General features: G+C 49.6%; 1 protein-coding gene across 3 annotated transcripts; it reads left to right on the top strand.

The window, feature by feature from the left end:
- Nucleotides 1-317: 317 nt before the first annotated feature.
- dyrk3 (dual specificity tyrosine phosphorylation regulated kinase 3) lies at nt 318-11185 on the top strand. 3 transcript variants are annotated; one of them, XM_056605817.1, is made up of 6 exons: nt 318-1267; nt 3336-3445; nt 6686-6897; nt 7034-7355; nt 7521-7937; nt 8074-11184. In XM_056605817.1, exons 1-6 carry the CDS (start codon nt 1225-1227, stop codon nt 8806-8808), a joined length of 1839 nt encoding a protein of 612 aa, XP_056461792.1. In that variant the 5' UTR covers nt 318-1224; the 3' UTR covers nt 8809-11184. The 3 variants fall into 3 exon arrangements, with proteins under 3 accessions (XP_056461792.1, XP_056461794.1, XP_056461793.1); XM_056605819.1 differs by having other exon boundaries at nt 348-523; nt 8074-11185; XM_056605818.1 differs by having other exon boundaries at nt 348-814; nt 8074-11185.
- The last annotated feature ends 1658 nt before the right edge of the window (nt 11186-12843 follow it).

Genomic DNA, 12843 nt, shown 5'->3' with positions numbered 1-12843 from the left:
CTGCCCTGCCCTTTACTATATCTAGAGCTGCATGTCCTCCATGGCCTCTCCAGTTTCAGGCCATGCTTAAATTTGCCACCAAAGGTTAACAGAGTTATATTTGCTAAGTCTAAATTAATGCAGCAGTGTAATTAATTGTGCGCTCCATATGTACATGTATTGTGCTGCATGGCCTCCAAGAAATATTATTCATTTTTTTTAAAAACATATTTATTTGTTCCACTCTAATTATATTTCTTCAAAAGGCTTCCCATTGGCTCTGCTCGTAGGGAAACCGTTGCCTATTTCTCACCAGAGAACAGATCTCAAGTTGAACACTGGGGGACACCCTTTTGCCTTTGAGCCAAGATGCATCCTAAGCCACGCCCTAGATCCATCCCCCTGCCTGCACGATGACGATACAACGCTGAAACACTGTGAAGAAGACGCCCTAAGCAACAACACAGAGAATTGCGCAGAATAAGAAACTCCCGACCACAGAGAAGACGGATTACCCACCGCCGCCTTATTGCACACGGTGCAGGTGAAGGTTTTTTCCTCGACCCCTTCCCTTGTTATCTGTAGATTTTATCATGGGGAATTGTCTCCTCGCTTGCTGCTCGTGAGCTAGCCTGTTTTGGCTAGCTAGCCGATCCTCAAGACAAGCGTAACAGTCCCAGCTGTCCGGAAACTGGACTCTCTCTGTGGGGGGCTATCCGGAGAGCAGCTAACTACTGGTAGCACCGCTGCTGGCTAAAGAAAAAGAAAACCCAGCTCACCAGGAATACTCACGGGGATGGTTCTCTGGAACGAGGCTCTCCATCGACAGAGAAAGGCGAGGGGTACACGGGTTAGACCACCGGGCGGGGATTTGTGGACTGGATGTGCTTTTAGCGGAGGGGAATCGGCTCGTTTGGACGAGTGTCTGTGTTGCATGTGCGAGCTAGCTCAGCCATCTACCACATCGACCCCCACACCAACTTTTTGAAACCGCCACCAAACCTACCGTCGGCGTGGTCCGTGTGCAGCCAGCTAAATATACAGTTTAGTGGTTGTGCTTCTTTTATAAATAGGTCGGACGGGAGGAAAGGAAAATAAGCTACTGTGAATGTATCCAGTGTTGGAGAGAAGCATATAAATGCTGCACAATAAGTTAGCGCAACAAGCCATTGTCTTTTCTAGGTTAGTGCTGGGATATTTTTATGTTTTCAAATCGGATGCTGGCATCTATTCTGAATCGCAATCATGATGATAATAAGCAGAAAACCAGAGGGCCCAATAGCAACAGGTAATTACATTCTCACCAATGTTGTTCTGTTTTCGTCTTTTACTTGTTTACTATACTTATATCAAATGTGTTTACTCGGCAATGGCTCTAGTCTTAATATCGACTAAAAAACGATGATGTTAGTACTGATGGTCCCTTTAATCGTGCACTTTAATCGTGCAACACATAGGGCGATCGAGAATGCAACGCGTGTTGTCTCTGTTATGGATGATGTCGCTGTTATGGATGATCTCATGGTGAGAGTCGCACTCACAGAGGGAACATCATGTCACTGCGTGTCCCGTCCATGCTTTGATGCCGGTTGTAACCAAGTTGTCATTTTGTTTTTAATTCAATGTCAACAACAATACTCACTGTAAGTAACGTTAGAAACCACGCTGCAGAAAGACCGTTTACAGCCGCTTTGGATTGTGAGCCTTTTGTTTTCTCGAATTGATCGCTCTACAGGCTGATATGCTTTATTTTGTTCGTTTGTTTGTTATAGTACAATTCAGACCGATTTCGTTGCTGTGCATGTAAAGTTATTGGTTATGCATTTAACTTTGGTTGGTGTTGAGTAAATGTCAGATATTTTCTGTATTGTTTTGGCCTTCATAAATGCCACCGCAAAATCTAGAGGTTAACTTTCTCTTTGAACTTTTTACCTGAAGGCTTGGATAAAATCCTCAGAATTAAAATCAAATAGCGAAACATAAAATGTATGTACTTTAGTCACCCACGATGGGAATGTACCCCTGGACACTGTAACGAAAGCTCTAATGATAAGGACAGCAAACTCTTTGTTCCAAAACCTCCTCCCCCTGAACGTATGACATACGCTGTATGTTTGCTTTCAGAACTACTGAGCTTTTTCCCATGAAGTTATAAACGGTATGCCCCAAGGCGTCAGACACTATGACTTGGAACAGTAGTTACGTCAGCTAGACATTTGTTTGCCTTAAGACTCGGACAGTATTTATTCCTGTACTCTTATTTACATGATTGAGTGGGAAGAGGTGTGGACTTTGCTGAGACTGAACGATATGAGAGTCTAGAGGTGCTAGAGGGACTTGTGCTTTCTGCATAATGTGTATCAAGCCTTAATGCCTCTGTTTGCTAAGGTGTACAGCAGGTCTAATGCCACTGTATCCAGGCAGCAGGTTTAATCTCCCCGGGAGCTTGTCAATTTCCTGGTGTGCACTGGGGACATGGGCTCAGATGCTTCTTTGCTTGGTTACAGCACTCTAGAGCTGGCCAGGGCTATCTCTAAACCTATTGTTTTGTGAGGCATTGGCCAACCGACCTGCCAAAAAAGACAAGAAGCTCTGTACGCTCTCACTGGCATAAACTTTGACTGGCAAGAACCAACTCACATTAAGTAAAATAATAGCTGAACTAGCAGCTGGCTGGCGGAGTGTGTCATCTGAGTAACTTGGCTCCTGCCGTTGAGTTCTCTTTCACCTATGTATTCTGTGTCGTCGTGCGCTGGCCTGCCGGCCGGTGTGGCACTCACCAATCATTGTATAACGACGTGCACACGCATCCCACATACTGCCTCTATTTCGGAACACACCTGTGTGTCCACTGCACGACTTGGCCTGAATGGACAGATGGGCAGACGGAAAGATGCTGTCGTCACAGGGGCATCTGTTGCGTCCATTAGGCCAATAATACCACTTGCAGCGCTAGCTCTCTGGAGCCTTAAGCCCTGTCTAAGCTGGTCTTGTCTGTGTGCAGAGCATTAGGTACAGTGGAATTGAGTTAGCCAGCATTGGCCCTTGGCAAGAAGGCATTTGTTCTCACGTCATTGTGTCCAAAGGTAGCCCCATTCTGCATGCATACAAAGGTATAGAAATGTTATGTCGCTGATGTTGGCTCTTTACGGTGTCGTGGTTAACTCTGTGTGCTTCCTTTGGTCGTTTGGCCAGCCATTGCAATGCACAGGGTCGAGTGATGAAGTTATCTAGATCGCCCATTGACCGGTTTGCAGAAACGCGCGGAGGTTTGCCTTTTCGAGGGCCACTCTCTAACGTGCATGTTGTTGTCCATGACTTATCTGACCTTTTTGCCCTTTCTTGTCTCCCTTCAGCGCGTCACGCAGACGGTCTGTATGACTCCTACATGAGAACCGATCACATCCTGAAAGAAGAAACCGATACAAACAGCCCCTCGGGGCTACCCCCCATGTCCAAACACACGGTGAGTGCACATCAGCACACACAAACCTTCCTACACCTAGAACCTGCCGCTCACGCCTTGCATCCTGGACTGTAAGACGTGCTCTCCCGCGACATCCTGTTCCTGATCAGTTTCAGGGCCGCTCCCCCATTATTTACAATTGGCCTCAGTCATACCAGCTGCATTCTGCCTTTGGCATACTATTAAAACTTTACAAACTGACTCACAGGTCTTATCTATGGGAAAATGGGCAGACCAGCGTCACTGGTTGTTAAAGAGGACTTAATTAAGAACACTATCATGCGTATTATCAGTGTCATACTTTGTGGCCAGCAACCAAAACAAATGCTTCGAGGCCAGGGGGTGGATTAGCCGTGTACCTTTTTCCACATACATTTTGGGCACAAATTGCTAAATTGGCATGAGTTACACGCAAGGTAACAACCTCACAAACCGCTTTTTTGGGATTGAACACCTGACCCACAGAACCATTAATATATTTGTCGGTCATCATACTTTCCGTCTCCTGTCCGCTCCAATGTGATCTTGCACACAAGATGAGTTGGCCTACTGTTGTGATCTAGTAGTGTTTATTTTCTTAAGGTTTTCATTAAATTATTCAGTAAATCGCTTCACTGGTCGCCTAAAAGTAATATTATGAATTGCTGGTTCCCTAGCAATACCCCCATCCCGTTGAAGTGTGGATTAATCTCACCATACTAAAAATAATTGTACATTTTAAACCCAGCTCATCGATGTCATACATGTAAGACAATTAAAACTTATAGTGTATGTAACGGCAATCATTGATTGGTTTGTCCGACCCTTTTTAATCTCTGTGTGGGGATTAGGCAGTGAAATGGATTGGACTGCCCCACTTTGACAGTGCTTCCAAACGGCAACAGAGGTCCATTACAACCACGGGCCAGCTTTAAATGTTCGCTGGATCGATGCTAAACACAACAAGACAACAGTCCTGGCGTGTTTTGGGAACACGAGTTCCTGCGTGTTTACGCGACACCAAGGCGATGGGCCCCGTTCCACCTGCCATCTGCTGCGCCCGGAAGAGCTCAGCGCTCAGGTTTACCTGATATTACTTTCGCTCCCTCCTTCCCTCCCCCCTCGGCTCTTGCCCTATTAGGTTATGCAGTATTGGGTTATGCTGATATTTTCATAATATTTGGTTACAGCCCTGAACCCAATCCATCATCCCTCATGTAGGATTCAGAGCTCTGTTTGGAGCACCAGGGCCATTAGCTAGGTGATATCGGCGTGAGCCAGTGGCTCAATCAATCACCCATAAATCGATAGTGCTTGTATGGCAAAGACCGGGGTCGACGGCGTCACGTGACCCGGGGTTCTGCGCGGTCGGGGGGGAAAGGAGAGTATGTCGAGACGAGTATGAGTGAATGTATGGAAACCCCTCCTGCATGCCTCGTCTATTTTCAGGAGCCTTCCCGTAACGGGGACACTAAACGAAGTACACGCATACACACTGACATGCCTACACGTGTGCTCACACATGTACAAGCACTCGAAAGGTCCCTTGTTATGTTGTCTTTTTCCTTTGGCCTGGGCTCCACTTCCAGATCCCCCCCCCCCCCCTGCATTGATGGTGTTTATGGCAGGTCATATATGTTCCATCAGCCGGAGCAGATTTTCCACTGGACAGGTCTCAGTAAATCTAGTCTGTATTGGGGGGAGAGGGACCGACATGATGGGGAATAGGAGAGGGTAGTGGCTAGGGTTTTCAACCTGAAGCTGTTAGATTCCCAGTTTACGTGTGGACGGTATCCTTGAGGCCGATTCCTTACCCCTGCTTATTCCTTAATCCCCTTTATCTGAAATCATGGTTTGAATAAAGTCTCTATATTCTAAAAGCAGTGGCTGAAATGCCACTGCTACAGTCAGGCTTCCCTTTCGGGTGCCTCTGTAGATCTCTGCTGGATAGCCCTAGGGCAGGGCCGCTGGTCTTGCACCAGCCTAGCTTGTTTTACAACTAAATTCAAGGGCTGTTATTTCCCTTCTACTCCATAATCTTGTGGAGGATTCTTTCCGCTGCTCCGATAATGTCAGAGGGCAGGAGTGGGAAGGGATACTTTGGGTGGCGGAAATGAAGCGGTATACTGGCAAGTATAGTGCGGAAGAGTTTACGTCTTAATTCCCTGGCTAAAGGTGACCTCTCGCTTTACAACGGTTCAGAAGTGGCGGTGGGCATGACTTTGAGTAGATCACGGCATTCCTGCTCGTTACCGGAGGTCAGTGCCAATACACATGAGATGAGTTTCAATACATTACTCAGCCTTACATGACAGTAGTTGAGTAATGAGTATGGAAACGGGAACAAAGAAGCAAGCGGCATGATGTGAGTGTGTGTGTGTGGTGGTTGGGGGGAGGGGGGGGTCATCAGTCAGCCACTATGATTCGACAGGATGTAGATCCTGTTCCGCTGGTTCTTTGACGGCTTCACATCCAGCTGTTCATTTAGGCCGTTTTATTTTCCAAACTTCACCCACACATTGGTCGGCCCCTCTAGTCGGCTAATGCATCTCCAACTCTTCAGGCTACAGGGACACCGGCCGGCGTCTGACTGCTCATTATTAACACATGAATGTTGTAACGTTTGTTCGTGAGAAACGTCGCCTGCACCTGCAGTCGTGACATTTGAATTGTGGACGCCTCCATGGCACCACTTTGCAATCGCCAACCGACTTGCTGGGTTCTAAAGAGACGTGAAATTAGACGCACAACAGGAATGCCACTCACGGCCTGGAGGTATGCCCTGCTGCGGTTCTCTGGACCCAGAAAGCTTGTGGGGAGGAAAACTTTTAGCTCGGGGTGCCACTAAATATCTCCCTTGTGTCTGTCGTTGTCTGCGGCCGAGCTTCTAAGACGACGCAGCGTAGTTCTTTCCAGTCTGCTGCGTTTTTACCTGAATAAAATCCCTAGGAGGACTTATTCAGCCGAAATCCGTGAGCCTTTGTCCTGAGTCCAAAGCCCGAGTGGGAGCCACAAGGCAAATGGCCATGCACACCCACACACCCACACATATGCATATAGTCCACATCCTGGGGCTCCGTTGAATGCATTTGCGCAACACAATGGCCAACGTGTCAGCCACACAATTAACTACAATAGTACAACCGAGTCTAGCTTGTATAGAGGGGGACTGCAGCTGTGTTCACCGCTTCTGGCTTTGTTTCCCATCCCGTTCGTCGGTCTCCCACTAACCCTCGCTCTCTCTTTTGGCCTTTCTCTCAGGGGGTCAGTACCAAGGACCTCATGAGGGAACAGGTGGCGGTACGAGGGAGTCAACTCAAGGTCAAGTACCTGTACGAAGACTCCACTTACAATCGCAAGGTCAACTGCATCGCCACGGCAACGGCAACCCCTCAGAGCAATGGCACCGCTGTTCATGTGTCCACGAAACCTGTCGCGGTGTCGGGCCTGTCCAAGGAGCGCAGCGTTGACAGGTACGAGGGCTTGTTCACTCCAGGGTAAATAGCCCTTTAGCGCTACACTCCCTTAACTTCACTGCTACCGCTGAAGATCCTTACTTGTCTTTGTGAGGCCCCTGTTCTGATCACTGTGTGTGTTGGCGGATCACAGCACGGGGTCCAGTAAGGGCTCCAGTGACTCGGCAGGCCTCCAGGGCTCAGGCACTGTGGGGAACAGCACCGGCGGCGGCGGCGGCAGCAAGCTGTGCGGGCCCCTCACCTCGGAGCAGGCGCTCAGGCAGTACCGCAACCAGCTGACCAGCCTGGAGCAGACGGAGATCCACACCTACCCGGAGATCTACTTCCTGGGACCCAACGCCAAGAAGCGGCAGGCGGTCGTCGGGGGCAGCAACAACTCGGGCTACGACGACGACCAGGGGGGTTACATCCACGTCCCCCACGACCATCTGGCCTATCGCTACGAGTTCCTCAAGGTGTGACTCGCACCGCTCCCACGCCCCCCCCCCCTCCCTCCCGTGTGCGCACACGCACGTCACGCTTTGCGTCAACTAGCAGACGTCAAACCAACGAACCATAAAAATAACCATACCATTTCCACCCCCCCATCCTCCTCTTTCGGTCTCTCTTCCCCACTTCAGGTGATCGGCAAGGGCAGCTTCGGCCAGGTGGCCAAGGTGTACGACCACAAGCTGCAGCAGCACCTGGCGCTGAAGATGGTGCGCAACGAGAAGCGCTTCCACCGGCAGGCGCAGGAGGAGATCCGCATCCTGGAGCACCTGCGCAAGCAGGACCGCAACGGCACCATGAACGTGGTGCACATGCTGGAGAACTTCACCTTCCGCAACCACATCTGCATGACCTTCGAGCTGCTCAGCATGAACCTGTACGAGCTCATCAAGCGCAACAAGTTCCAGGGCTTCAGCCTGGCGCTGGTGCGCAAGTTCGCCCACTCCATCCTGCAGTGCCTGGAGGCCCTCAACCGGCACCGGATCATCCACTGCGACCTCAAGCCCGAGAACATCCTGCTCAAGCAGCAGGGGCGCAGCGGCATCAAGGTGAGGCGCTCGGCACGGTCAGCCCAAGGGGATGGGGGCGGCCCGCAGGGTCTTCAAGGTATCGCCGCGCACGCTTCGCACACGCTCCCACATTAACCCTAACCTGCGTTCCCTTTCTCTCCGCGGTCCTCTCAAGGTGATTGACTTTGGCTCCAGCTGCTTCGAGCACCAGCGGGTGTACACGTACATCCAGTCCCGTTTCTACCGGGCGCCGGAGGTGATCCTGGGCTCGCGCTACGGCCTGCCCATCGACATGTGGAGCTTCGGCTGCATCCTGGCGGAGCTGCTGACGGGCTACCCGCTGTTCCCCGGCGAGGACGAGGGGGACCAGCTGGCGTGCGTCATGGAGCTGCTGGGCATGCCGCCGCAGAAGGTGCTGGAGCAGGCCAAGCGGGCCAAGAACTTCATCAACTCCAAGGGGCACCCGCGCTACTGCGGGGCCAACACCCTGCCCACCGGCGCCACCGTGCTGACGGGCTCCCGCTCCCGCCGCGGCAAGATGAGGGGGCCCCCCGGCAGCAAGGAGTGGAGCGCCGCCCTCAAGGGCTGCGAGGACCCCACCTTTACTGACTTCTTAAAGAAGTGCCTGGACTGGGACCCCACCACCCGCCTCACCCCCAGCCAGGCCCTGCGGCACCCCTGGCTGTACCGCCGGCTGCCCAAGCCGGTGCCCGGTACCGACAAGGGCCAGGGCCCCACGGTGAAGAGGCTCCCCGAGCACCACAGCACCTCCTTCCCGTCCATCCTGGCCAAAGGCGGGTCCGGCCTGGGCACGGCCGCGGCCGCCAACAACAAACTGCGGGGCGCCATGATGGCGGACCCGGGGGAGACCATGCCCCTCCGCACAGTCTTGCCCAAACTGGTCTCCTAGAAACCAAGAGCCGCTCTGTTGTCTCGCTCCATCCCCATCTCCGCTCCTCCGGAAGGGTAGGAGGATGGGCCGGATGGGAGCATAGGGTTTTTAAAATGGCAAAAAAAAAAACGTGTTTGGTTGTTCTTTTGTTTTACACAGAGCGGTGTCGACACCCCTGGTCTTGGTTTTTAATATTAGCTGAATTGAGAGCGTAACAGAGACTTGTTCTTATAGTTAAAAACAAAAAGACTACATTTTAGGTTTTTTTTCTACCGCGGTTCCCTTGAGGGGCTGTACGATCCCTGTCTGAGAGCCTTTGTTAAGGCTGGAGTCAGACGGGGCTTTTTAAAGACTCTGTGAGTGGACAGTGCTGTACGGTAGCGGATGTTTTTACCTTTGTATGGGTGTCTGTGAGTTACATGCACAAACATACACACCTACTCATACTCATGCACACATACACGTACATCCTCATTATACACATGTTCCGCCCCCTTTGGGACGGGATTACAATTGAGTAAAAACTTGAAAAGGGCTAAAGAGAAGTCTCTCGGATCAGGTAGCAAGTGCTCACTACCCATGATTTTTCCAGAGATTCACTCAGCTCGAGGTTTTTTAGGCCCTGCACGTGGAAACACTACTCACACCCGCACATTGAACGCGGAAAAAATCCTCTGCTTGGGGTATAAGGGGCATGGCGTTTTGAAGTGAATTAGCAAATAGTTGGTGTTGTCAATCATGTAGGCCAGGCCCTTATTTCTCTGCTGTCCCCCTCTTTCCATTTTCTGCGCCTTGGTGCTGCTGGCGTGTCACCTCAGTATGTTTGCGCGTGTGTGTGTGTGCGGGTTCAGGGTTTGTGGTGTTATGTGTGTGAGCCGTATAACAGGCGGTAAGGGACAGCCGCCTGCATTCTAAAATGGCCTCCTGTCTTCTCTGGGTGAGAAGGGATGGGTGAGGAGGGAGGCCCGGGTGACACCGCCCCTCTCTACAATCTTCTTCAGCTAATCATACCTTTTGCCCTCCATACTTTACGAGGTGATTTGGAATTGGCAACCGTGTGAGGCACACACAAAGAGAAACCGTCGACCTCTTTGGATTTACATGCAACCCAACAAACTCAAAAACACACACGCACGCAGGCCTGTCAAGTTGATAGCCAGAAATGGGTTGCATTATTAAATTGACAAATTTTAAGGAGTGATCGGAATGTCGCCTTCCCCATGGCTCTGATTGGTTGCGAGGTCGTTGGCAGTGGCTACATGGCGGAGGCTAGAAGAAACGGGTTATTATGAAGTGACGCAGCAGGGGCGGGGGGAAGCCACGTACAAGGAGGTTGTTAAGGACTTGGCAGGCCTGCGAGCGAGCGAATGTGACGCGTTTTTAGAAAGGGTTCTCAGGGAGAAATACTTGACACATCCCATAACCGTATATTATCAACCGGGCTTCTTAACAGTCGGCCCAGTGCTGACCGTGGACTCGCGCACGCACGCGCACACACACACGGCACCGCCCGCTGTGAGAGAGGGTGAGACCGTTTATATATATCTCTCTTATGTATGCGTCTGTAATGGGGGAATGCATGCGCCACAACCTGACCTACATACTCCGTACTCCCCCGGTCTCTGCTGTCTCTACCGGTGCCCATCCGTAGTGGAGGACGGGCAGGTGGTAAAGCTCGCCATACGGATCATGAACCAAGGTGCTGTCGTGTTTTATCTCACACACTCACACATGCACACTCACTAAATGTACCAGTATGTTCACATACTCTCAACGCACATGCACAGGAGCACACGCCAGGTGCATGTGGTATGGACCAGACCACTCTTTAGAGTTCAGGGGACTTCACAACCCCACCACCATCCTGTTTTAGTCTTTTTCTTAACATCCCTTTCGCTGTTTTGATAAACTGTCAGGGATTTCTACTCATCGTGTCTCCTTCACAAATGAGATTTCTACATGCTCCAGGAAAAAATGAGACAAAGGTGTAAAGTAATGCAGAAGTGGCTGTATGCCTTTTTTTGTCATGTTATAATAATGGTGTGTGTTGGTAGGATGGTGTTGTCCAGCATGAGATCACAGCCTCTTCTACAGACTGAGTGACTATCAGAAGAGAAACTGTACAGTAACCAAATTAACTTGTGATAGTTTCTTTTTCTAAAGAAAATAAAATGGATATTAACTGAACTGTGTTTCCTTGTTTTTTTGTTCCAAGTTATGGAGCTCGATTAGAGGCACCACACCCTGGCCATTAGGCCAGACCGTGTCATTTGCGCATTAATGTTGCAATTGAAGAGCCATTTAAACATCCACGGTGTCAGGGACTAGTGTCTTGTACTTTTAGTTGATCCACTTTACAATGAGCTTACACTTCATCGTATTAGGCTCAGGACCCCCTGCAGAGGACTGATCTGCTTTATAGCCCCAGGATGCAATTTAGGAACGTCTGACACTAGAAACCAAACAGGTCTGTTGCAGGGCGTTTATGCCACGGTGTGATCTCCTCTGGCTTTTTACAGCCGGTGTAACTCCAATCCAAGAGATGTCAAATGACATTTCTCTTTGGACTCTAGAACGGATTCTTATGCTCTGACTCTGCATCATCGGAGAAACCTGTTCGTTCAAAGGAACTTTAATTTTCATCACCTTGATGGAGCACAAAGGATCTCCACATGTTGGTGCTTCAAGAATGTCGACTTCTGTGTTAAGGTGTGAATTAGCACACGGCTGCTGTCTTTCCAATTAAATTGAACAATATGTCTGTGTGGTTGAATGTGTATACATTACATCTTCTCTTTCTCTTCTAGCAGATTATGAATAGATACATTTGTATGCCAAGACCTTATACCTCCTTCTATAACAAAGGTCTAAACTCTTCCAATTATTCCTCCTCAAAATCATTTCATTTCGACATGTATTTATTATGGTTCTTCATTGTCAACTGTTGAGCAAAACCTAAACTCCTTCTGTGATTATGTGCTACTTCTCACCTCTCCAGCCTTCCGGTGGGACCGAACTATAAATATTGCTGTGAAGACGAGGGTGAGAGGGGTATGAGGATGACGAAGATCTGGCTGACAACGCTAGACTGATCATCTACTGTGATACCAATGACTCATCTCTGTTTACACACTCTCGACGGCTGGTTTTCTGAGTGTAGATGCACACACACTCACACACCGTCTCCGACAAACCAGTTTGTCGATATTTCCGAGACTGCGTGATGGATTTGTGTTCGATCTGAGTCGTTTATTGGCTTGTTTTTGATAGTGTTTATGTGTGTGTTTTGAAAGCTCAGTTTGAACACTGTTTCCATTGTTCCACTGCTTCTTATTCTTTATTTGTCTTACATATACACACCCTCATTCACGCAGACACACGCACACTGAATTAATGGAAAACCAGATTAGATCAATCCCATTAGAAACTAACCCAATCACCTTCTGACCAGATGGACATATTCAACTCGTTATATAGTAGCAACCTCTATTTCCAAAATGGTAAACATACAAAGAACTACTCCATGTCTTGCTTCGTCTTGTCATTCCTCGTTCTATACTCTTTTCCTGTCCTCTCTTTTCTTCTCCTGCCTTCTCACCTCCGTGCTGGAGGGCATTAGGAGGCCTGGGAGCCTAGAGAACATATGGAGGCACAGAAGGACTCCAGCCGTTGTTGTTCAGCAACCAATCAATGATTAGTGCTACATGCCATCCTCACTTAAATTGACTGCCCGCCGTTTAACGTCCTAATCTGTCTAGGTTAGTGTCCTAACAATACAGTGGGCTCTGCTTTCTATGGAAGATGATCAATTATTTTTTGATTGACGTTGTTTTGATTGACACCTGTTTTATGGACTTGGCGTTCGACCTGCGACGTGATGTAACCGCGTCTTTCTTTGTGTCCCTCGGGGGCTCTGTTCATAAACCTGCCGTCCTCGAGTGCCCGCGGCGGCGGCGCATGAACGAGTTCAGCTCGTTATGTTCTTGTGCGTCTTGTTATCGTCTCTGTTTTCTCTTTGAGGGGCTGCTCTAGTCCCCAGGCGGCAGCACGCAG

The sequence above is a fragment of the Gadus chalcogrammus genome, chromosome 13 (assembly GCF_026213295.1).
Source record: "Gadus chalcogrammus isolate NIFS_2021 chromosome 13, NIFS_Gcha_1.0, whole genome shotgun sequence".
In the NCBI taxonomy this organism is placed as follows: Eukaryota; Metazoa; Chordata; class Actinopteri; order Gadiformes; family Gadidae; genus Gadus; species Gadus chalcogrammus.
Note: the sequence above shows the minus strand (reverse complement) of the source record. Positions and strands in the feature narration are given on the sequence as shown.